We start from the raw sequence: 22,432 nt of genomic DNA, 5'->3' as shown, positions 1-22,432 counted from the left end.
TATCGGAAAGCCGCAAACTCATCACCGTACACTTTCCCACCCTGTGATTTTATAACACATTTCATCTTTAACCTAATAAAATGCTAAGTTTCCGAGTCGTAGTGAGACGACCACACAACATATCTTCGTGCGACTCCAGGTTTACGTTATTAAATCATTATTTGTGCATAAAGGTGTTATCACCATTTTCCAAATAATTGTTACTGACAAATCTCACCTTGTCAACAAAATATTCTAGACATTTGGAAATTTCACTGAAAAATTTGCGTTTTCCATCAGACCTGTCCTGACATTATTTATCCGACATGTGCATTTTGGTTAATATTTAATAACAATGTAATTCCAATAAAGGCACAGGGTAAGTGAAGAAGTGTGGTTTCAAGGCAGTGAAAATAATTTAACTTAATTTAGAAAATAGTTACACATTTTGTCCCCCAAAAGTAATGGCTTTATTATTTGACTATTTCATGTATTATAAGTGCTGTAAAAAAAGAACACACATTTAAGACAGTCAGAATCAGATTAATATATCCAACAGGGATACAAGTATCTCTGTTAGAATCAAAGTTTTAGGGTTACAGTTAACTTTTAGATCTTGTCATTCTGAATGCAAACATGATTCAGTTGTCAAACCCCTATCCTGATGATCAATATGATTCTGGCCCAGTGTACTCTGAGCCAGGAGTTTAAAGTCCTGTGCATCCTGGCTGTGCAGACAGTAAGATATGGGCACTAGGTCATAATGAAAAGTCAGTTTTGGGGGAGGGGGGGGGGGGGGGGGCAGGTGTTCATGAACGGTCAGTATTGGGGGGCAGGTGGATGCCAAGACTGTGCAGCAGGTTAGAGGCAGGCCCAGCCAGCCCAGCCTGGGAGCTCAGAGACTCCAGGAGGTTAGTGACCAGGTTAAGGTCTATGTTCAGGGGCTGGATCTCCTCTTCATCCCCACCCAGCAGATCCTCCTGGCCTGCTTTACTAGTGTCCTGCTTGAACCATAAAATATAATTATTATTTAACATATTTCTATGCATCTAATTCAACTCATGCAGCCTCTCTCAAATAACTCTTTACAGAATTTGTACACAGCCACAAGTAATAAATATCCACAACTCGGACTTACCTGCTGGTTGAAGCTCTGTCCGATGTTTGTGCCCATAAGCTCATGGTCCATCTCATCCATGTACTTCCTAAGATCTTCCAAAGCTTCTGGTCCTACTCCTAGCGGTCCAGTAGGACCCTTCACTCTATCATCCTCATCATCATCTTCGTCATCTAGGTCGTCTGAGTCCAACTCCTCATCCTTAGCCCCTGAAATATTTGCATAGCAGATAGTTGAAAAGTACAGACTAGACAGGTCCCGACATTATGCAGCAGCTTAATCAATAACTAGGGTAAAGGCCGGGCCTGTCTTTTTTAAATCCATAACTAGGGTAAGGGCTCGGGTATCACTAACATTTTGAAGCGAAACCATTTGCACATATACTCATAAAATGTTGTTATTGGTCACCACATATTTAGCCGTTATTGCGGATATAGCGAAATGCTTCTGATCCTAGCTCCAACAGTGCAGTAGCATCTAACAATTCACACAAATATAATAAGAATGGAATTAAGAAAAAAATATAAGGACGAGCAATATCAGAGTGGCTTTGACTAAAATACAGTACATACACATGAGATGAGTAAAGCAGTATGTAAACATTAAAGTTTACAGTGATTCCATGTCTTTGTATAAATGGCAGCAGCCCTTAAAGTGCAGGGTTGAGTAACGGCTTGTGACAGCAATTTAACAGTTTGAAGGCCTTGATAGATGCTGTTTCTCAGTCTCTTGGTCCCAGCTTGATGCATCTGGGGGGGCAGGTATCCTAGTGGTTAGAGCCAGTAACCAAAAGGTTGCTGGATCGAAGCACCGAGCTGACAAGGTAAAAATATGTCCTTCTGCCCCTGAACAAGGCAGTTAACCAACAGTTCCTAGGCAGTCATTGTAAATAAGAATTTTTTCTTAACAGACTTAGCTAGTTAAAGTTTAAAATATATACATTTTATCTTAAACTGTACTGACCTCGCCTTCTGAATGACAGGCCGTGGCTCGGATGGTTGATGTACTTGATCTTTTTGGCCTTCCTGTGACATCGGGTGCTGTACGTGGCCTGGAGGGCATGAAGTGTGCCCACGGTGATGCGTTTGGTAGACAACACGATTGCGGGAAGTGCAATTGTCATACCAGGCTGTGATACAGCCCAGGATCGAGCACGATGGGACAAGGACAAACCCTTCCCTAACCCGGATGATGTTGGGCCAATTGTGCCAGGTAAGTTGACTGAGAACATGTTCTCTTTTACAGCAACGACCTGGGGAATAGTTACATGGTAGAGGGGGATGAATGAGCTAATCGTAAACTGGAAATTATTAGGTGACGATGATGGTTTGAGGGCCATTTCAGAGTGGGAATTTAGCCAGGACACCGGGGTTAACACCCCTACTCTTACGATAAGTGCCATGGAATCTTTAATGACCTCAGTCAGGACACCTGTTTAACATCCCGTCCGAAAGACAGAACCCTACACAGGGCAGTGTCTCATTTTGTTTAAGACCAGAGGAAAGAGTGCCTCCTACTGGCCCTCCAACACCACTTCCAGCAGCATCTGGTCTCCCATCCAGGGACTGACCAGGACCAACCCTGCTTAGCGGCCAGCTGCGACAAAGCTCGGGATCTAACCCGGATCTGTAGTGACGCCTCAAGCACTGTGATGCAGTGCCTTAGACGGCTGCGCCACTAGGGAGTCACTCAACTGTGCATCTGTAAAAGTTGTGTCTTAGGAGGCTATAGAAAATTGTTTTGGCCCCTGAGATTGAAGCGCTGCTGCGACATGGATAGGGGCTTGCTCCCTCTGCTGTTTCCTGAAGTCCACGATCAGCTCCTTCGTTTTGTTGACATTGAGGTGGCCTCGTCCATTGCTGGTAATCAGGCCTACTAGTGTTCTGTAGTCTGCAAACTTGATTGAGTTGGAGGCATGCATGGCCATGCAGTTAACAGGTTAACAAGGAGTACAGAAGGGGGCTGAGTGGAGGTGTTTCCTATCTTCACCACCTGGGGGCAGCCCATCAGGAAGTCCAGGACCTAGTTGCACAGTGTGGGGTTCAGACCCAGGGCCCCAAGCTTAATAATGAGCTTGGAAGGTACTATGGTGTTGAAGGCTGAGCTATAGTCAATGAACAGCATTCTTACGTAGGTATTCCTCTTGTCCAGATGAGGGCAATGTGATTGCATCATCTGTGGATCTATTGGGGCAGTAAGCAAATTGAAGTGGGTTTAGGGTGTCAGGTAAGGTGGAAGGGATATGATCCTTAAATTGCCTCAAAGGACTTCATGATCACAGAAGTGAGTGCTACAGGGTGATAGTAATTTTATTCATTTAACTAGGCAAGTCAGTTAAGAACAAATTCTTATTTTCAATGATGGCCTAGGAACAGTGGGTTAACTGCCTGTTCAGGGGCAGAGCGACAGATTTGTACCTTGTCAGCTAGGGGATTTGAACTTGCAACCTTCCGGTTACTAGTCCAACGCTCTAACCACTAGACTACCCTGCCGCCCCAGGGTAATTTAGTTAAATTACCTTTGCTTTCTTGTGTAAAGGAACAATGCCCCGACAGCTTGAAGCAAGTGGGAACAGCAGACTGGGATAGGGAGAGATTGAATATGTCCTTAAACACTCCAGCCAGCTGGTCTGCGCCGAGGACGCAGCTGGGTATGCAGTCTGAGCCAGTAGCCTTGCGGGGGGTTAACACACCACACTTACCACGCTAGTCTTACTCACATCGGCCACAGGGAACAAGAGCCCACAGTCCTTGGGAGTGGGCCGCGTTGGTGGCACTGTTATCTTCAAAGCGGGTGAAGGGGTTAAGCTTGTCCAGGAACAAGAGTGTTTAAAGCCAGCTCTGGCTTTAACTCATACCTGCACAGGGCTCTAACGCAGGCCACCATCTTCAAGCTAGTTCTACTGTGACATATGGGAGTTCATAAAAAAAGTAGCCCTTATTCAACTACATACCCAGTAGTCTGTCCAGTGCACCAGCCATAGATTCTGGATCAAACCTGAACAGCTCATTTGAATGGGACCTATAATAAACAAAGTCAAATTACACATATACACACACACCTGAATACCCATTACAGTCAGCTAGCGTACATTAACGTTCTATACCGTATTATTGCATAGCCCTTTACGTGGGAAGCTAACTGCTAAGTAGAACAGTGTGGACACAGTGAATCAGCCACTCAGTCAGTCTAACCAGGGTAGTTCAGCCCCCTCGTGTGAAGACATGGCGTTGATGAAGTTCTTCATGCCCTGGGTTACAGCCACCATGCTGTAGCTGCCCTCCTCCTCCCCTTTCTCACTCCTTCCCCCCTGCGTATGTTTGGTCAGGCTGGGCTCGGAGCCACCCAACCCCACTCCACTCCCCTCCAACAGATGCTCCAGCTCCTGGGCTGAAATATCCAGCCAACCTTCACCTGGACACGGGAGGGGATAAGAGAAAAATCAGTGTTGTCATCAATCTTGATAAGCACATTCTAGCTTATCTTTATGGAAACAGCTTCTTTGTTCTGTTACTACATGGGTATGTTCATTACAGGCTGATCCCTTCCCTTGATCAGCAGTCCTAACGACTGATTTTATCTAACATGAAAGCCAGCATGCTACTTTGTGGTGTGAACATATCAGTTCAGTGAGTGAGATATAATAAAAGTAACTCCACGCAATGCACCTGTGCTGGTACAAGACTGACTGTTGTACTATAGTAAAGTGAGGGGTTGTACTCACTATCCTCTGGGGGTAGATGGGCCTCCCGTTTACTCAGCTCATCCAGGTTGTAGGGAGCACAGCTCTGTAATAGCTGAAGAACCTCCTCAGCTGGGGCCCTGCCACCTGAGCTACAAACACACAGGATAGTGTATTCAGTGTTTTCCCTATATGCATTTAGCAGTGATGCACTGCTAAAGCATTTGTGTAAACTTAAATGACTAAAACCAGATAGAAAAGCTAATGGAGCAATACATTTTTCAATAGGATCCTCTTTAAGAATGAACAAATCACCAAAATAAAAACTAGACAGTCAGGGAGAATATGAAATTCCCAAAATGTCATGGGAGTCCATATTGATTTAGTCCTGTTTGAGTCACTCAGATGGCTTATGCCATGTCAAAATGCACATAATTGTTAGGAAATTAGCTTTACAACTGAAAATTCTCAGCCCCATGGCGAAATGTAGAATTGCAAGAATTTGTGTGTGAAACCGCACTTTTTTTTTATCTCTGCCCCATGGTAAAATTGCACTAAATTAGCTTTAACAGTTAAATTTGTCTCTGCAGCTAAGAGGGCCTGTAAAACCACAGCATTGAAAATACCACACGGGTACCTACACACACAAGCTGAGAGCACTCACCTGTGTGTTGGGGTGATTGACTGCTTAAAGAAGTTCTCTGCTGAGGTCATCAGTTCTCTGTAATGTGCAGAGCCCTCCAGCTCCCCCTGCCACAGACAATAAGGTCACCAAAAGGTATAACACTAGGAATCACTGACAATTGCAATGCTAAAAGTACAACACTGCTATCCTCACTGAAACGCCAAATAGAGGATTCAAGAGCTTCTCCCCCCCACCCCCCCTCTTACTGGTTAACTAGCAACAGAGATTAGCAGTCTCACAATCTAAACAATTCTGAAATAATGATTTACTTTTGTTTGCAAGATTGGTAATCTTTTCTCTCTTACTAACCAATAATAGAAAAATCGAAACTCTTGAACGTGTAATCAGTTCACTGGGTTAACGATCAGTTGAATCAGTTGTACATGCTGTCAAGCTTACAGCGGTTTAATAACTCAAGTTCATTGGTACAAAAACGATGAGCTAGTGTCTGCTACATCTTAGATCATATAAAATAATTACATAAAAATGTGACATAATTACATAAAAATGTGACATACATATACACATACCAAATATATGCAAGACTTGAGCCAATCACCCTTTCTATCAGAGGCAGAGTAATGACTCACTCTGAAATAACCATTCTTCTTCAGACTGTTCAGAAATCCTTTCCACAAGGGGTTACAGCTGATGGGAGCATCAGGCACCGATGATGGCTGTCTGCATTTGGAGCACAGGATTTCAAAGCCATGGGCCTGGGAAGGTCAGAGACAAGAAGAACTAAGAACTACACAATAAATAATTTCCCCAAATAGTCTAAGAAATATCAATATTGTTAGTGGGTGGGGGTGAACTCACCAGTTTCATGCCCAGCTCGTGGGCACGGTACTGGGGGTGGGACCGGGCAGGCAGGGTGAACCCACTCCTCTGGTCGGGGGTGAAATGCTGCTGCTGCATTTGGGCGTACAGGCAACGGGTGAATGTCACCTGGAAAGACACGTAGGCAACATTAAATACAGCACTAATATATCAAAACTACACTGCATAACACACAATGCAGTCGTGTTGTAATGATAACAATACCGCGATACCAGGAAGTAAAGGAACAAAAACAGCCTTGTGTTTCCAACCAGAGTCCCATTTGTATATTTCGCAAGCAATGGCACATCATATTTTACAAAAGCAGGTTAAAGGACCATAGAGTTTTGGCTGTGTAGTGGTCTTTTTTTGCCAAGAAAAATCTGGTAACACTAAAATGCATACACCCGTCAACAAGTAAAAAGGCAACTTATGTGTACCGAGGTTAGGACTCGTGTGTCGGCGGGAAAGGTCCGGAACGTCCGACAGGCCTGTAGATCTACTGGATCTCTCAGGTAGAAAGCTGACACTGCCGGGGCAACCAGGTCTGGTCGCTGTGCCAACACTGTAGCGATGCCCGCAGGCAGGAAGCAGTGAGCATGGTGAAGGTTTGCCTGGATCTTCTCTGGATATCTGTGAAGCCAGATACACCCACTCACGGTCATTATGACAGTAGGCTTGAATGTGTGGCTAGACATACACAAATCTATATACCCTTAAATATGCATTTCTGAGCAATCATAATGCCCAAAACTACCATCAAACAGGTACCTTACAATCAATCCCTTCAAGTCATAGCGTTGTTTTTGCTGCTTCACTCACCCCGCCAGTCTTTTCCCCAGGGCAGTGCGGATCTTGGGGCTTGCGAGACAGGCCTGTGTGTGGGATGACAGCAGTGCCAGAGCCTGGGTCACACTGGGCACTGCATCTCTGGGCAGTCCAACATCACCAGAGCGGGAGGGACAAGGCAGGATGTACAGCTCACCTCTGTGGAGGAACACCTAGCAGACCAAAACCAGAGAAACACACAGATTGAAAGAGACCTACAGAGAGAGAGAGACCGGAGTGAGCGACATCTGATATGCACCTCCAGAGACAACAAACAAAGGGATAGTCAGGTATGTGAAGCGATGTACAAAGAGTGATAAACAGATCATAGTCAGAGATCTTACTCTGTTTTCACTGCTCTCTGGATTCAACCACTTTGGAAGATAGTCTGCTGCTTCAATCAGAAGGAACTCTCCATCATTGTCCTCTAACCTGTATCAAGTTAAAGTAAATATCAGTAGGAAAGAACACAAAAGAAGAATTGAAACCAACTGGAAGTATTAGGCTTTTCAGACTGTGTTCCACTCTACCTGGCAGCAAGTTCAGGGAAGGCTTGTGTGATTTGGAGGAGGAGGTATACGATGAACCACTCATCATCCACACTGTCCCCAAACACAGTGCAACCTCCAATGTGTGCAGGAACTCCCCCTGCAGGTACAATCAAGACACCACCATTCAATCAGTCAAAGGTTGAAATTAATTTATATAACAAATACTTAAAACCTTCAACAATATTTGTATCCAGATCAGGACAAGTACTGTACCTTTCTCAGTGTGGTACTTGAGGTTGAATGGCTGCTGTTGCCAGATATGCCGCGTAAGGAGAGGTGCAACCTTGGCCAAAATCTCCTCCACTAGGTGTTGCAGACATAGTTCGTCAGCCTGTGTGTCTGAGAGGTTTGGCTGAACCAAGAAGAGATCGTACTGGACCATGTCCTCTTGCATGGCTGTTCTCCTAAGTAGGTCCATAGTGGGAATGGTTTGATGAACCTATGATATGAGCAATAACAAGAGAAGTGATGTTTCTTGACATTGATATCAGCAGAGACTGTTGTAGGTCAGGACATTGTGACATACAGTGCATTCAGAAAGTAATCAGACCCCTTGACTTTCTCCACATTTTGTTACATTAACCTTATTCTAAAATGTATAAAATACATTTTCCCCTCATCAATCTACACACAATATCCCATAATGACAAAGAGTACACAGGTCAAGAATTTTTGCAAATGTATAAAAAAACTGAAATACCTTATTTACATAAGTACTCAGACCCTTTGCTATGAGACTCAAAATGTAGCTTTAGGTGGATCCTTTTTCCATTGACCATCCTTGAGATGTTCTATACAACTTCATAATAAAAAAATGACAATAATGAACCTTTAAATAGGCAAGTCAGTTAAGAACAAATTCTTATTTACAATGACTGCCTACCCCGGCCAGACCCGGTCGGCGCTGGGTAAATCGTGTGCCGCCCTATGGGACTCCCAATCACAGCCAGATGAGATACAGCCTGGATTCGAACTAGGGACTGCAGCGACGCACTGAAACACAGTGCCTTAGACCACTGCGTCACTCGAGAGTCCACCTGTGGTAAATTTAGTTGATTGGACATGATTTGCAAAGGCACAAACACACCTGTCTATACAAGGTCCCACTGTTGGCACTGCATGTCACAGCAAAAACCAAGCCATGAAGTTGAAGTAATTGTCCATAGAGCTCCGAGATTAGATCTCTGCCTCGACACAATCTTGAGAAGGGTTCCAAAAAATATCTACAGCATTTAAGGTCCCCAAGAACACAGTGGCATCCATTCTTAAATGGAAGTAGTTTGCAACCACCAAAACCCTTCCTAGAGCTGGCTGCCAGGCCAAACTGAGCAATCAGGGGGAAAGGGGTCTTGGTCAGGTAGGTGACCAAGAACCTGACAGAGCTCCTCTGTGGAAGTAGTTGTCCTTCTGGAAGGTTCTCCCATCTACAGCACTCCAATCAGGCCTGATGGTAGAGTGGCCAGACAGAAGCCACTCATCAGGAAAAGGCACGACAGCCCGTTTGGAGTTTGCAAAAAGGAACCTATAAGACGCTCAAACCATAAAAGAAGAAATTATGGTCTGATGAAACCAATATTTAACACATTCGGCCAGAATGCCATAATCAAGTCTTGAGGAGACCTGGCACCATCATGAAGCATGGTTGTGCCAGCCTCATGCTGTGGGGATGCAAAGTAAAGAGAGATCCTTGATGAAAAGTGCACTCAAGACCTGGCCCAGCGAGAGCACAAATCAAAGTTTGTCACGTGCACCAAATACAACAGGTGTTACAGTGAAATGCTTACTTATAGGCTCCAACCAATAGTGAAAGAAAGGTATTGGGGGAACAATAGGGAAGTAAAGAATACAACAGTAAAAAGACAGTGAAAAATAACAGTAGTGAGGCTATATACAGTAGCGAGGCTACATTCAGAAACCGTTTAGTCAGGCTGATTGAGGTAGTATGTACATATGGTTAAAATGACTGCATATGATGAACAGAGAGTAGCAGTAGCGTAAGAGAGGGGTTGGGGGGTGGCACACAATGCAAATAGTCTGGGTATCCATTACCTGTTCAGGTGTCTTATGGCTTGGGGGTAAACACTATTGAGAAGCCTTTTTGTCCTAGACATGGCACTTCAGTACTGACTTGAACCCCCTGTGCAGCAAAGCTTCCCATCCAACCTGACAATCTTCAGTGAAGAATGGGAGAAATTCCCCGAATACATGTGTGCCAAGTTTATAGCGTCATTCCCAAGAAGACTCAAGGCTGTAATCGCTGCCAAACGTGCTTCAACAAAGTACTGAGTAAAGGGTCTGAATAATTATGTGAACGTGATCAGTTTATTATTTTTGTGCAAACATTTTTTTAAAGAAAAAAGGTTTTGCTTTTTAATTGAGGTAGTGTGTGGATTAAGAAAAAACTATTTCATCCATTTTAGAATAAAACTAACGTAACATGTGGAAAAAGTCAAGTGGTATGAATACTTGAGTGCACTGTATGTACAATGACATTTGAATGATAATTCAATTAGTTATAGGAAAATAAAGTATTTAGCTCGTCCTATATCGATTAATGTACCGATTCGCTAACTGTTAAAGTAAGCTCTAGGGTTCTAGTTTGGACATGCCTCTGGAGACCTTGCTATCGTGGAATGATGTAATTAGGCCAGCTAGCTAAATGTTTGTTTATGTAACTGCAATTGATCACATGCCATCTTGATCGCTCGAAGTCTTCAATGTATAGGCCTAAACTACAAATTACAGGATATTTGCAAATTAAGTCATGACAATAAAAGTAAGCTAACTGGATTGATAGCTAGCTAGCGAACGCGATACCATACTAGTTAAAGTGTCTTTACCATGATAAATTCACGTTAGTGACAGTTCTGAGACCGGTATTACCTTGCCTTGTTTATTGTGTATCTGATGTAACGTTGGTCTTCAAGACGGAGTCCAATACAATTACAATTAGTCGTGAAGCTTTGTCGTTCTCATGCTGTTTTTAAGACAGTTTTTGTCCTACAATTAATACATCTCGGCTATAAAACTAGTTTTACTATGGTTCCTATATGAAACGGATGTATCTCATAAATAATTATTTACTGCTATGACAATGTGCTTTAAGTGTTAAAATATTGACCAAACATATAATGAATCAATATAACATTTGTAAAATGTACATAAAATGTGGAATTACAACAAAAGTATCAAAATAAATATGTGTGGTCAAAATTCCCCAGTGAGAGACGGATAGAATTTAGGAGCGCGACATGAAAATCGCACAGAGCATATGGATTTGTAGTCTTTTATATTAAGGAGAAAGCACATATGAGACGAGATAGAAATGTATTTCCCATCAGGCCTATGGATTGGGTGTCCATAACATCCTTGTTGTTGTGGCAATAATCCTCTTTAGTAGTAATGGATGCTGTAATATTGCTATATATTATTACACTTGCGCTGAAACATAAAAACACATTTGTAGGCCACGGTTTGTTTGAAATATTATATTATAGATCAATACATATCTTTCTCAGTTATCTAGAGTAACTACGTTAGCTAGCTAGCAAGTTAGCTGCAATTACTGTTAGCCTCAATAAGTTTAGTAGCAACGAGGCCAGATAGCTAACGTTACAGTAGCTAGCTAACTTGCAAGTGTGTACGTATTGACCTGCGGTCGGGGAAAAATGGCAAACCTCTTCCAAAAGACAAAGTGGGGACAGGAATCAGAGGGATGCACGACGAGAGAGGACACACAGGAGGGCATGAGCCGATAAACAGAAAAAGGAGAATGATTTCGCGATACAGCAGGAGAACAGTTTCGCACAATCTTGAGATGTAAGTAAAGCAAGCTTGTTTACTAATGACCAAGCTTATCATTCTTTGCTAACAGTCATTTCTGTCATTCGAGATACTGATTTGGTAGCTAGCTAACCTGGATTGACTAACGCTACATTGTTGGTAAGTAATAGCTAACGTTAGCTAATGCACAGTCCATGATCGTATGACAATGTAAAAGGAGAATGTATTGATCAGATCACATTTTTGACAGCCCATCTGTCACACCAAGGTCAGTTGCCTCCACAAAGGGATGGGATAGGATAATGTTTAATGCTTTAAATTGATTATGTAAAGTTCCACCTCATGCTTCACTCCTTGTTTGTTTGGGATTAGTGTACAATACATATCAATACATATCAACCTACTAAAGTATTAGAATGAAATATCTATGTATCGATCGATGCTATTGCTTACTCATGTTTAATAAAGCTGTGTTTTCCTTTCTCTGCAGTCGGGGCATATCCCGAAGCAGCCTTGACCATCACCCTCTCCCAGAGGAGGTAGACAATGACTTCCTCCCCCATTGCCTCCTCAATGACCTTCAGGAAGCTGTCTCCACTTACAACAGGTATGACCTGTTCTCAAAGAATCGGGCGGTCGATACCAAGTACACTTGTAGGGAGCAGCAATTTTGCTTTCACATATCCTGTTTAGATGCGTGAAGGCAAGGAGACAATAAAGAGGGAGGTAGCCAGTTAGTTACATAATCTGGTCTAAATTATACCCTCACACACTCGACAACACACAACACTGTAATGTACAGCAACATGTAAACAATGTCTGTCCTCTTCTGCAGCTCGGAGATGACATCTGCAGCCTCTCGCCGGTCAGACTGTCCAACGGCCACTACTGGAGACACGACGCGGTCCTGGTCTGGGATCCACAGCTACACAGAGACGGGTATCTCTACAGAGAGGAGCTCTGTCTTCTCCTGGGGCTATGATGTGAGTCTCGCCTCACCTTCTCAGCTGGATCTTACCATTCAATTGCCCTATGTTCTGAGTATCAAGCGCTTATGTTGCCTTCAGAACGTATTCATACCCCTTGATTTATTCCACATTTTTTGTGTTACAGCCTGAATTCAAAATGGATTAAATATGTGTTTGTTCTCACCCATCTACACACAATACCCCATAATGACAAAGTGAAAACAGGCTGTGATTACAGCTGTGAGTCTTTATGGGTACGTCTCGAAGAGCTTTGCACACCTGGATTGCAGAATATTTGCAGATTATTCATGTCAAGTTGGTTGTTGATCTTTGTTTGACAGCCAAGTCTTGCCATAGATTTTCAAGGCAATTGAAGTCAAAACTGTAACTAGGCCACTCAGGGACATTCAATTTAATCTTGGTAAGCATCTCCAGTGTATATTTTGCCTTGTGCTTTAGGTTATTGTCCTGCTAAAAGGTGAATTTGTCTCCCAGTGTCTGTTGGAAAGCAGACTGAACCAGGTTTTCCTGTAGCATTTTGCCTGTGCTTAGCTCTCAGTTTATTTTTATCATAAAAACTCCCTTATCCTTGCCCATAACATGATGCAGACACCTCCATGCTTGAAAATATGAAGAGGGTTAGTCAGTGATACTAGTCAGTGATGTGTTGTGTATTCATAATGCTTTATATTCAGGGCATAAAGTGAATTTCTTTGCCACATGTTTTGCAGTTTTACTTTAGTGCCTTATTGCAAACAGGGTGCATGTTTTGGAATAGTTTTATTCTGTACAGTCTTCCTTTTAACTCTGTCATTTAGGTTAGTATTGTGGAGCAACTACAATGTCGTTGATCCATCCTTAGTTTTCTCCTGTCACAGCCACTAAACCCTGTAATTGTTTTAAAACCACTGTTGGCCTCATCGTGAAATCCCTGAGAGTTTCCTTCCTCTCTGGCAACCGAGTTAGGAAGGACGCCTGTATATTTGTAGTGACTGGGTGTATTGATACACCATCCAAAGTGTTATTAATAACTTCACCATGCTCAAAGGACTGTTCAGTGTCTGCTTTTTTACCCATCTACCAAAAGGTGCCCTTCTTTGCGAGGCATTAGAAAACCTCCCTGGTCTTGGTGGTTGAACCTGTGTTTGAAATTCGCTGCTCAACTGAGGGACCTTACATATATTTATATCTAAGGATCGAATCCCCGAGCTGACAAGGTAAAAATCTGTTGTTCTGCCCCTGAACAAGGCCGTTAACCCACTGTTCCCCGGTAGGCCGTCATTGTAATTAAGAATTTGTTTTGAACTGACCTGTGTGGGATACAGAGATGAGGTAGTCATTCAAAAATCATGTTAAACATTATTATTGCACACATTTTTACTGTTGAACAATTATAGGCTTACCATAACAAAGGGGTTTAAAACTTAACGACTCGAGACATTTCAGCTTTACATTTTTATTTAATTTGTAAAAAATAAAACAAACTTTTACATTATGGGGTATTGTGTGTATGCCAGTGACACGATCTCATTTTAATCCATTTTAAATTCAAGCTGTAACACAACAAAATGTGGAAAAAGTCAAGGGGTGTGAATACTTTCTGAAGGCACTAGCTAGACCTAGCCATGCTGAATGCTACAACAGTCTTTTATACAGTTTTCAATTAAATTAGCCTTATCATATTTTATTCTAATGACTTACAGTCTACTCTGTCTGCAGAGGTCAGTTCCCTCATGGTTTCACTTCATGGTGATTTTTAGCTTTCTAGAGCTTTCCCTCAGAAACTTTATAAAAAAAACTCCATGACTCATAGGAGTCATACTTCTATAATCCTAATTTATATTCTACAGTAAACACAACCTGCCTGTGCAGGCACACACTCTCTGTCTCTCACAAACATATGCACATGATACCAATTACTCCAGCACGATCACTCATACACTGCCACACACACAGTTCCCTGGGAGCTCTAGGAGCCCATCGCCTGCTGTGACATAAACGACTCTCAGCGATGTGCTGCTAATATTTGATTAGCTTGAAAAGCAACTGCCTTCTGTCATAGTGTTCCTCTGCAGGGCCTCCTCTCTTTCTCTACCTCTCTCCCTCCCTCCATCCCTCAGGAATTTGACAAGGTGGCGTCGCGACAGGTGCAGCAGATGTTTGAGGAGATTGACGAGGAGCTTTATGAGGGGCGGGGTGGGGCACATCTACGGGGGCTGCAAAATGAGTGCCATCAGTGGGCCTTCAGGTTCCCTCACCTACGGTGGGTACTCACCCAACTCCCCCCTCACCTCTCACTTCTCACACACTGTCACACATTACTGCCACTCTAGCCTTGTTCCTACACTATTCGCATGTAAATGTATCACTGAAAGTACTTAGGGTTCAATAAAGGTATTCCTCTTAAAAGAACAGTCCAACTTGAAGGTACCTAAGATGAATCTAATTTAGATTTGTTTTCAAACCTGAGAAGAAACTGCTTGCCACATAATTATAGGCTCAAAGCCCTTGGGCCCCATTCCCAATAAGATATCATAAACCATTGGCTCAGTGTGTGTTTGGGGGGGTTAATACATTTTCCTATCGGTTTGATTCATTTAGGTTGTAATCCCTGTTTGACCCCCTCCACCCTGCTATGTGAACCCACAGGATTCTGGGTAGTCAGCTGGTGTGTCCCAATGACGAGGGCTTCCAGTGGTACGCCACTTCAGGGGAGGGGACCGGGACAGCCAGCAGCAGTGCAGCTGGACAAAAGGACAGCATCAGTAGCAAGCCCCAGGACAAGGACAAGCCTGGCCCCTGCACAGAGTGAGCACTGACTACTGATGCTGTTAACCCATCAATTATGGATGTCCGTTTGCTTTGTGGTTTTGTGACCTACATACTGTGTGGCTTGTCAAACAGCAAGTCAACTTAAGTAAGTCAGCGTGTGTAAGTTACAATGCGTCAGTTGCGATTTTAGCATGTAAATCTTGGGGGAGGCAAATCCCCCCATGTTTTTTTAGATGCATGCCAGCAAACCCACTACAAAACACTTAACAATATATTAATTGCAATATAACTGTGACACACTTAGGGCCTACATAAAGCTGTCCCAACACCTTACCACTGCTACACCTGGCTATCAGTGGAGCTTGTCTGGCTAACTAACAATTGAGGTGTACCAGCAAAGGCATAAGGGGTTGGCGAGCGGATAAGAGGCAATCCTTCATTTCGATTAAGACATTAATGAGCGAGCTAGGACAGACGTAGTCAATATAACTATTTGTTCAGCACTTTTGAAATGTACAGCGACAGAATTGAGAACACGGCCGTTCTTACAGTGTTCTCCCTGTACACCAAGTCAGAACCGTAGGTTAAATAAAGGGGGCATATAAGCAGACAATGAAAGCTCTTACAATATTCAATGATTACATCCTCTAAAACCGGCTACATGTGCACCACCAAGTCAGAACAGTAGGTGAATTTAGGAGGGGAGACAGGACCAAATTATTAAGGTGAGGCACATGGGCTACTAACAGCTTATTACACAACATACACTCAGTATTATGATTATAATTTATGCACAATACACAATACATTTTTTGACTCACCTTGTTGTGCTCACTTGTCATCAAACATCAAAGTCTGGCATTCTCTGGATTTATGGTTCTTTCAAGACAACTGGGAACTTGGGGGGGGGTCATGATGACGTCAGGTCGGAGCTCTAGAAAGAGGCCCGAATTCCAGACTGCAATTCCGAGTTAGATGAACATTCCAAACTTATCTTTTTTAGCTAGTTTTTTTCAGAGTTCCCAGTTGTTTTGAACTCACTGAAGTCAGTTTCCCAGTTCCAAGTTAACAGTTGTTTAAAGCGAGGCAGAAATCATGCTGGATTGACAGCATGGACAATGTTGAATGTTTATAATTTTAAGCTTGGAAAAGAGACCCTTAAACCCAGAATTGGGACCACACACCCACTCCACTGACTAGCAGGCTAGTGATTGCTTTGAAATGCTTGCAGTTAGCCACTGATTCCTTCCAAACCACTCATTGTTGAATTTGCAATCTCCAACTTGTTATGTAATGTTTATGTCCAATGTCCAATACATTTTATCTATAATTTCACTTCATTATTTCTCTTCATATGACAAGGATTAAAACTACTGGATGTGCCAGTAGAGTGTCGACTTGATTCAATATTTTAAAAGTATGATGTTGACATGATCAGTCCAATCAAAGCTGCTGTAGATAAAATGTGGTTTGATATAATTTTATCTGTGAGCAATGACCTTGAGCCTTCTTGGATGGGCACTTCTAATGTAACTCTAATTGCAGCACCCAAAGGGCTTGCATTTGCGAGCTCTACCCTTAGATTTGGCGGTGACGTAGTGTCCCAATGAGTGACAGAACACTGAGCCAATCACGGCTCAACTAGAGAACGTTATCAACACCTACGCTCCATATTTTCCGCTGGCTGCCCCACCACCACAGAAAGCATTGAGCCAGGCCTTACTCAAGAAAACGAAAAAGAGAAGTTTGTATGTGGCTTTATTAACTCATTAAAAAAAAAATGTTTTTACATTGCTTGCAAACTCATGTGACACTTATTAATGCCAAAATAACATGCAAAACAGGCAACCCCCAAAACTATATAAAATAATATGTATTATTTTTTGCAAGGCGTACATGTACTGGCTAGGCTACCTTGGCTAGCCAAAAAATTAGGACTGATGCTTTTTAGGAACCGTGTTGTTTGTGTGTCCAGTCTGTGTGTGCAAGGTAGGAAGGCTGTGCTGTCCAGGCCCCGTGAGGATGTTGACCACCCCCCTGGTACTCCCAGTGGATCCAGAGGTCATGACAGGCCCAGGGTGATCGAGGCTGAAGGCCTGATGGAGGAGTACCTGGCCTTTGACTGCAGGGATTTGTGGGTCACCTCCCGGCTCTCCTGTTTAGTACCCTCCAGTATATCTATAGGGGCATTTCAAACACTTTACAGTATGGTGCAGTTGATTGAGCTTGTTGCCTACTTTTGGGATTACCCTAAGGGTACCAAGTAACCTTAAATCAAGCTCTGTATTTGACAGTGTTTTACATAACTTTGCCCAGGTCTGTTGTGTTGATGGTTTAATCTATGGTTTGCCCTTTACAGGGATGACAAGTGGGAGCGGGGGTGCATGGGGGCTGGTCGGCGGTGGTACGGCCTGCCTCCGGTGTCTCCCTACCGCTGTCGCAGACAGGCAGTCCTCGACCTGCTGTTTGACGATGTGTGGCGAGAGCTGTTTGGCTGGATGGAGGAGCTGGTCCGCAGGCACTGGGAGGGCTGTGTGTCAGGTAGAACCACAGGGCAATGTCTTATAGGCAACGCTGGGTCATATATTAGTGTTCTGTTACTCAACAAAGAGACTTGCAATTTACTTTTAAACCAAGAAATCCATCATTGCCAAATGATGTCATACCCACAGCATAATCTGTTGCTTGAGCCTGTGTTGACAGTATTTTGCATCCTCTTTTTGACAGATGATGAGAAAAATGCAGTGAACTTCAGCCCATCCCAGTCAGATGCTCAGAACCCTTTACTGCTCCTGTCCACACTGCCCACTCTGCTCCCCAGGCTGGGCCAGAGCAGGGTGCCCCAGCTAACAGGAACCCCGCAACCCCAGGTCAGTGTCCAGAGAGGGGGGAGAAGGACCACCAATGGGTCTACCTCTCTGTAGAGTGCAAAATCCTACTGTTAGGATGTAGGATTTAGATCAATAGGATATATTACTAAGCACTGTGAATGGACTAATAAGTTTCAGATTAGTTTGAGAGTTTAGGCTGAGTTTTCAAAACTGGAAACACAGTCACACACTGATGCTGAATTGCTTTCCCCTGCTGTCAGGAGTTTTTCTCACTCTGTTTTAAGGCTGTCAGATAGTTAATTAACTTGAATCCTTGTTTCTTTCCTTCTTTTTGCCCCCTACTCTTTCTTGTTCCTTGGTCTGTTCCACACCCTTTTAACCACCAATCTGTCCTTCCTTACTACCTCCTTTTCTCTCTCTCACTCTCATTTGGTCATCCATTTTTTTCCCCCAAAGACCACAAAATCAAGGGGCTCAAAGCACAAGCCCAGACGGAAATCCAAAAAGCAGAAAAAATCATCTACTGTATGCAACTCTCACCTAGAGGCAAAATGTTGCCGATCGACGCCATCCACAGCGGCATGTTTTTATTCATTCTTAGACTGAATGTGCTTGTGCCTGTTGAATAGCTCAAACCATACCAATTTTAGTCACTTTCTTACTTCTTAACCAACTGTTGAGTTTTTATTTTTTTATTACACCTGTCTGTCTTTTTTTTTATGTATCAAATGACAATTTTGGAATGCTTTTACTTACTCAATTCTTGCTTTAATTGACTTTTTAGTCAAATTGTTTGTTTGGTCTCAAGTGGGTGGTTGTAGGTCCTCTCCACTTGGTTGCATGTAGAAACGCTGAGTTGGGGCTAAGGTGACGTGCAAGTGTCCGTAGTGATAATGAGGTGGCTGTAGTTTTTTTTAGGTGAATGACCACTTTAGGTGAATGACTCTTACTCCGTATCGGCTTCTGCCTCCTACAGTCCAGTCGGGTCCCAGTAGAGGCGGCGGTGACACATCACAACCTCAACGAACTCATAGTCATCCACGGCATCCCCCTGCAGCAGAGGAACCTGGGAGTGATGGAGAGAGCCCAGTATGGAGACCATAAGTACTGATCATACTCCTGCTGATACTATAATAATCTTTATTAGTATTATTATTTAGTATAAGAATCTTTGGTATTATTATTTAGTATAAGAATCTTTATTAGTAGAGTGTAGCATTAGGAGCTAACTCTAGGGGTCAACCACTATTATTACTGATTACCTATTATCGTCTTATTAAATAAGAGGTGAAGAGACTGTTATTAGCTATGGATATGTAGGTGTGAATGCATATCTTACTTTGAGTAAAGGTTAATCGCTTCCTTTCCTTTCTTAGGGACCCTGAGGAGAGGGTGATGACCCATAGGCCAGGGTCCACCGTGATTCCGTCTAGCAAGCTACGTCCTCGCCGGGTGCTAGAGCAGAGCTCCTCCTCCCTCCCCCGCCCTGCCCAGTCGGCGAGACGCCGTAACCTGCCTCCACGAACTCTTTTGCCCTTGGTTCCCAGCCTGACGCAGTCCAATGCCGCTGGCTCCATGGATGAGGTCATCCGTGGAACGCGCCTGTGAGTTAACTTAGAGGGTTACCCAATCTCCATCTGGTCCCTGTCCTCCTCCATGTACACCCCTCCTTCCTCGCACTTCTTCTCCTATCGCTCTGAAGCTGGAGAACCGTCTGTGCAGAGAGATTACTTTGAAAGCGGTTTGCCTTTTAACTTGTGCCTTGTGGCGTTCTGTTCAGCAGAATGGAGGGGAAGGGATGTGAGGAATTGTGCGTGTGTGTGTAGCTAACCATCCTAACAGATGAACTTGTCATGAACCTTGAGTGGAACAATATCTGTTTGGAGCATATAATTTACCCTTGTGTGGAGTGAGATTTCAGTCTGCTCCATGTTAAAGGGACTTGTGTAACTTTATAGAAAGCGTGGAAGGTGAACAGAGTTATTACTCTCTCCAGACCCACAGCCAGTGACCGCCTGGCCTCTCCTCTGATGCCTCTGAGCAGGAACACACTCCTTCCTCCCATCGGCACTGGGGACGCTGAGCCCAGGCACTCTGGACAGCACTTCAGACCTACTCGGGTATGGGACGAGTAAAACTGCATACTAGTTGTACATCTTGAACTGACTTGATAAAACACTTAATACTATCACCTGCTAATAACACAACGCAATTTTATTTTGTGTAGCGGCATAGAGACTCGTCCAGTCGTGCCCACAGTGCTGTTACAGATGAAGCAGGTAGTTTGCTTCCTCGGGATCGGCTTCATCAATTGGACGTATTCTCCCGTCCCAACACCACCCACACCTACAGGGTATGGCTATAGTCACACATGGTGGTCACACATGGTGGTCACACATTATTACCACTACAGCATGATTTTGGTATGTTTTGTAGGTTTATTTTGTAAAGGATGAATGTGGAATATGTTTGCCTGCGTCCCAGTCAGTGAGATTTAACTCTGGGTTCTGTTGCAGTCAGACACCCCTTACCGCCGCTCCTTCACGGTGCTGGACAACATTGGACAGGGACGTCCTGGTAGGGCATCTGTGGGTACAGGTGCGCACCTCGTTTTACATTGCATACTGTACACAGTTTCTACACATTTCTTTTTGTGACTGACTGATTGAGTCTCTGTCTGGTATCCTGGCAGACTCTCTGGGCATCGGAGTGACGGGCATCAGTTTGGGCATCAGCAGCTCCTCCTTCCTGGACTCCTTTGCCCACCACCCCCTGGGCCACTCCCCCATTGAAGATGAGGAGGAGCCTGATACACAAGCCCCTCCCCCAGGTCAGTAGGCATCTCCAGTGGTCCTCATCATTTCTAAAAGGCTGTGGCTGCGGATCTGACTTCTCACGGACCTTTATTTACCCAGACTACAGATCCCGAAGCTTCTACGCTTGTGTTTATTCACAACTTTATGCATTCTCTGCTCTACTTGTAAAGAACAGTCTACTCTGGCGAACAGGTCTCATTTAATAAAGTTATATCAAAGCTGAATCAATGTCTACAAGATCACATAATATAAAGTCATAGTATAACATTACTGTATGACAAAATCACCACTGCATTTTTCTTTCATGTGGCCAAAACTCAACAGGGTGCGCCACTAGGCAAAATACACAGATAGGCTATGCTACAGTTTGAACCATTTGCTCAAAAATGTGCTCACTGAACATCATTCAAAACACCACTGAACAACTCAAGATGATCTAAATGCATATCCCCATGAAACTGATTGAGATAAAACGGGTTGGTAAAACTTGAAATGGTCATTCACGATTGATTGGGAAATGTGAAGGGAAGGAGACCTCAAAAATGTGCTCATAAAGTAGAGGTAAAGAAGCACATACGCAGAACGGACGGTGATCCGCACATGCCCCGACGCTTCGGCACCTTCCGTGAAAAAAAGATCTGCGGCCACTCCATTAATAAAACATGTCGCTGGGTTGTGTTTGGTAATTAAGTATGTTTATGAGAGACTTCGGTCCTAGCCTCTGGTTACGAGGAAAGTAGTTATCTTTAAATTAGAGACAAATTTGAGTATTAACTATCAATGCTCATTAACACTTGTCTTCTTTGTCCTGATCTCCTCTCTTCTCAGCTCTACTGGTGCCTGTTTCAGTCCCAGCAAGCTCCCACAACCGGGGTGGCTTCATGTCCCGCAGTAGCAGACCTGGGTTGTAGCTGCTTTGACCTCGCCCACCTCCACCTTCTCCAACCACACTCTCCTCAGCACAGCAAGGTGCAAGCCCTGCTTCCAATCCCAACGGTGCCCTCAAACGACACTTTATACAGAAGCAGATCTTTTGTACAATGTACTGTTTGGTGATTTTATTTATTGATGCTTTTTGTTTTTCGAGAGCCTTATTTTTGTATTTTGGAACTCTCAGCTTACCTGGCTGCCAAAGATGGTAAACTGTCTCATTTACCACCTGTATGTCGGTATGTACTCTACCGTTCAAAAGTTTGGGGTCACTTAGAAATGTCCTTGTTTTTTAAATAAAAGCACATTTCTTGACCATTAAAATAACATCAAATTGATCAGAACCATCACTCCTGTGTTCCAATGGCACATTGTGTTAGCTAATCCAAGTTATAATTTTAAAAGGCTAATTGAACATTAGAAAACCATTTTGCAATTATGTTAGCATAGCTGAAAACTGTTGAAAACTTCTGAAACTAGTCAGTCTATTCTTGTTCTGAGAAATGAAGGCTATTCCATGCAAGAAATTACCAAGAAACTGTACTACTCCCTTCACAGAACAGCGCCAACTGGCTCTAACCAGAATAGAAAGAGGAGTGGGAGGCCCCAGTGCACAACTGAGCAAGTACATTAGAGTGTCTGGTTTTTAGAAACAGATGCCTCAAGTCTTC

The 22,432-nt window shown here is 43.4% G+C and overlaps 2 protein-coding genes across 6 annotated transcripts; one reads left to right on the top strand and one right to left on the bottom strand.

Moving 5' to 3' along the window:
- Positions 1-425: 425 nt before the first annotated feature.
- On the bottom strand, positions 426-10,700 carry ecd (ecdysoneless homolog (Drosophila)). Of its 2 annotated transcripts, none has more exons than XM_046353952.1 (14): positions 10,545-10,700; positions 7,875-8,100; positions 7,641-7,758; positions 7,455-7,542; positions 7,105-7,283; positions 6,723-6,915; positions 6,283-6,411; positions 6,054-6,179; positions 5,443-5,528; positions 4,821-4,930; positions 4,291-4,510; positions 4,050-4,117; positions 1,118-1,305; positions 426-980 (listed from the first exon to the last, which is right to left on the bottom strand). In XM_046353952.1, exons 2-14 carry the CDS (start codon positions 8,077-8,079, stop codon positions 789-791), a joined length of 1,902 nt encoding a protein of 633 aa, XP_046209908.1. In that variant the 5' UTR covers positions 8,080-8,100; positions 10,545-10,700; the 3' UTR covers positions 426-788. The 2 variants fall into 2 exon arrangements, with proteins under 2 accessions (XP_046209908.1, XP_046209909.1); XM_046353953.1 differs by having other exon boundaries at positions 10,550-10,687.
- A 306-nt stretch (positions 10,701-11,006) lies between these two features.
- On the top strand, positions 11,007-22,088 carry LOC124038283 (protein FAM149B1-like). 4 transcript variants are annotated; one of them, XM_046353949.1, is made up of 16 exons: positions 11,007-11,480; positions 11,935-12,051; positions 12,280-12,427; positions 14,533-14,675; positions 15,062-15,220; positions 17,160-17,318; positions 17,544-17,725; positions 17,912-18,054; positions 18,472-18,594; positions 18,992-19,104; positions 19,392-19,619; positions 20,012-20,135; positions 20,243-20,368; positions 20,532-20,613; positions 20,708-20,845; positions 21,660-22,088. In XM_046353949.1, the coding sequence occupies exons 1-16, from the start codon at positions 11,377-11,379 to the stop codon at positions 21,740-21,742; spliced, it is 2,172 nt and encodes a 723-aa protein (XP_046209905.1). In that variant the 5' UTR covers positions 11,007-11,376; the 3' UTR covers positions 21,743-22,088. The 4 variants fall into 4 exon arrangements, with proteins under 4 accessions (XP_046209905.1, XP_046209904.1, XP_046209907.1 ...); XM_046353948.1 differs by having other exon boundaries at positions 11,008-11,480; positions 18,992-19,119; XM_046353951.1 differs by lacking the exon at positions 18,472-18,594 and having other exon boundaries at positions 11,009-11,480.
- The last annotated feature ends 344 nt before the right edge of the window (positions 22,089-22,432 follow it).

This window comes from Oncorhynchus gorbuscha, linkage group LG06, assembly GCF_021184085.1.
Source record: "Oncorhynchus gorbuscha isolate QuinsamMale2020 ecotype Even-year linkage group LG06, OgorEven_v1.0, whole genome shotgun sequence".
Taxonomy (NCBI): Eukaryota; Metazoa; Chordata; class Actinopteri; order Salmoniformes; family Salmonidae; genus Oncorhynchus; species Oncorhynchus gorbuscha.
Note: the sequence above shows the minus strand (reverse complement) of the source record. Positions and strands in the feature narration are given on the sequence as shown.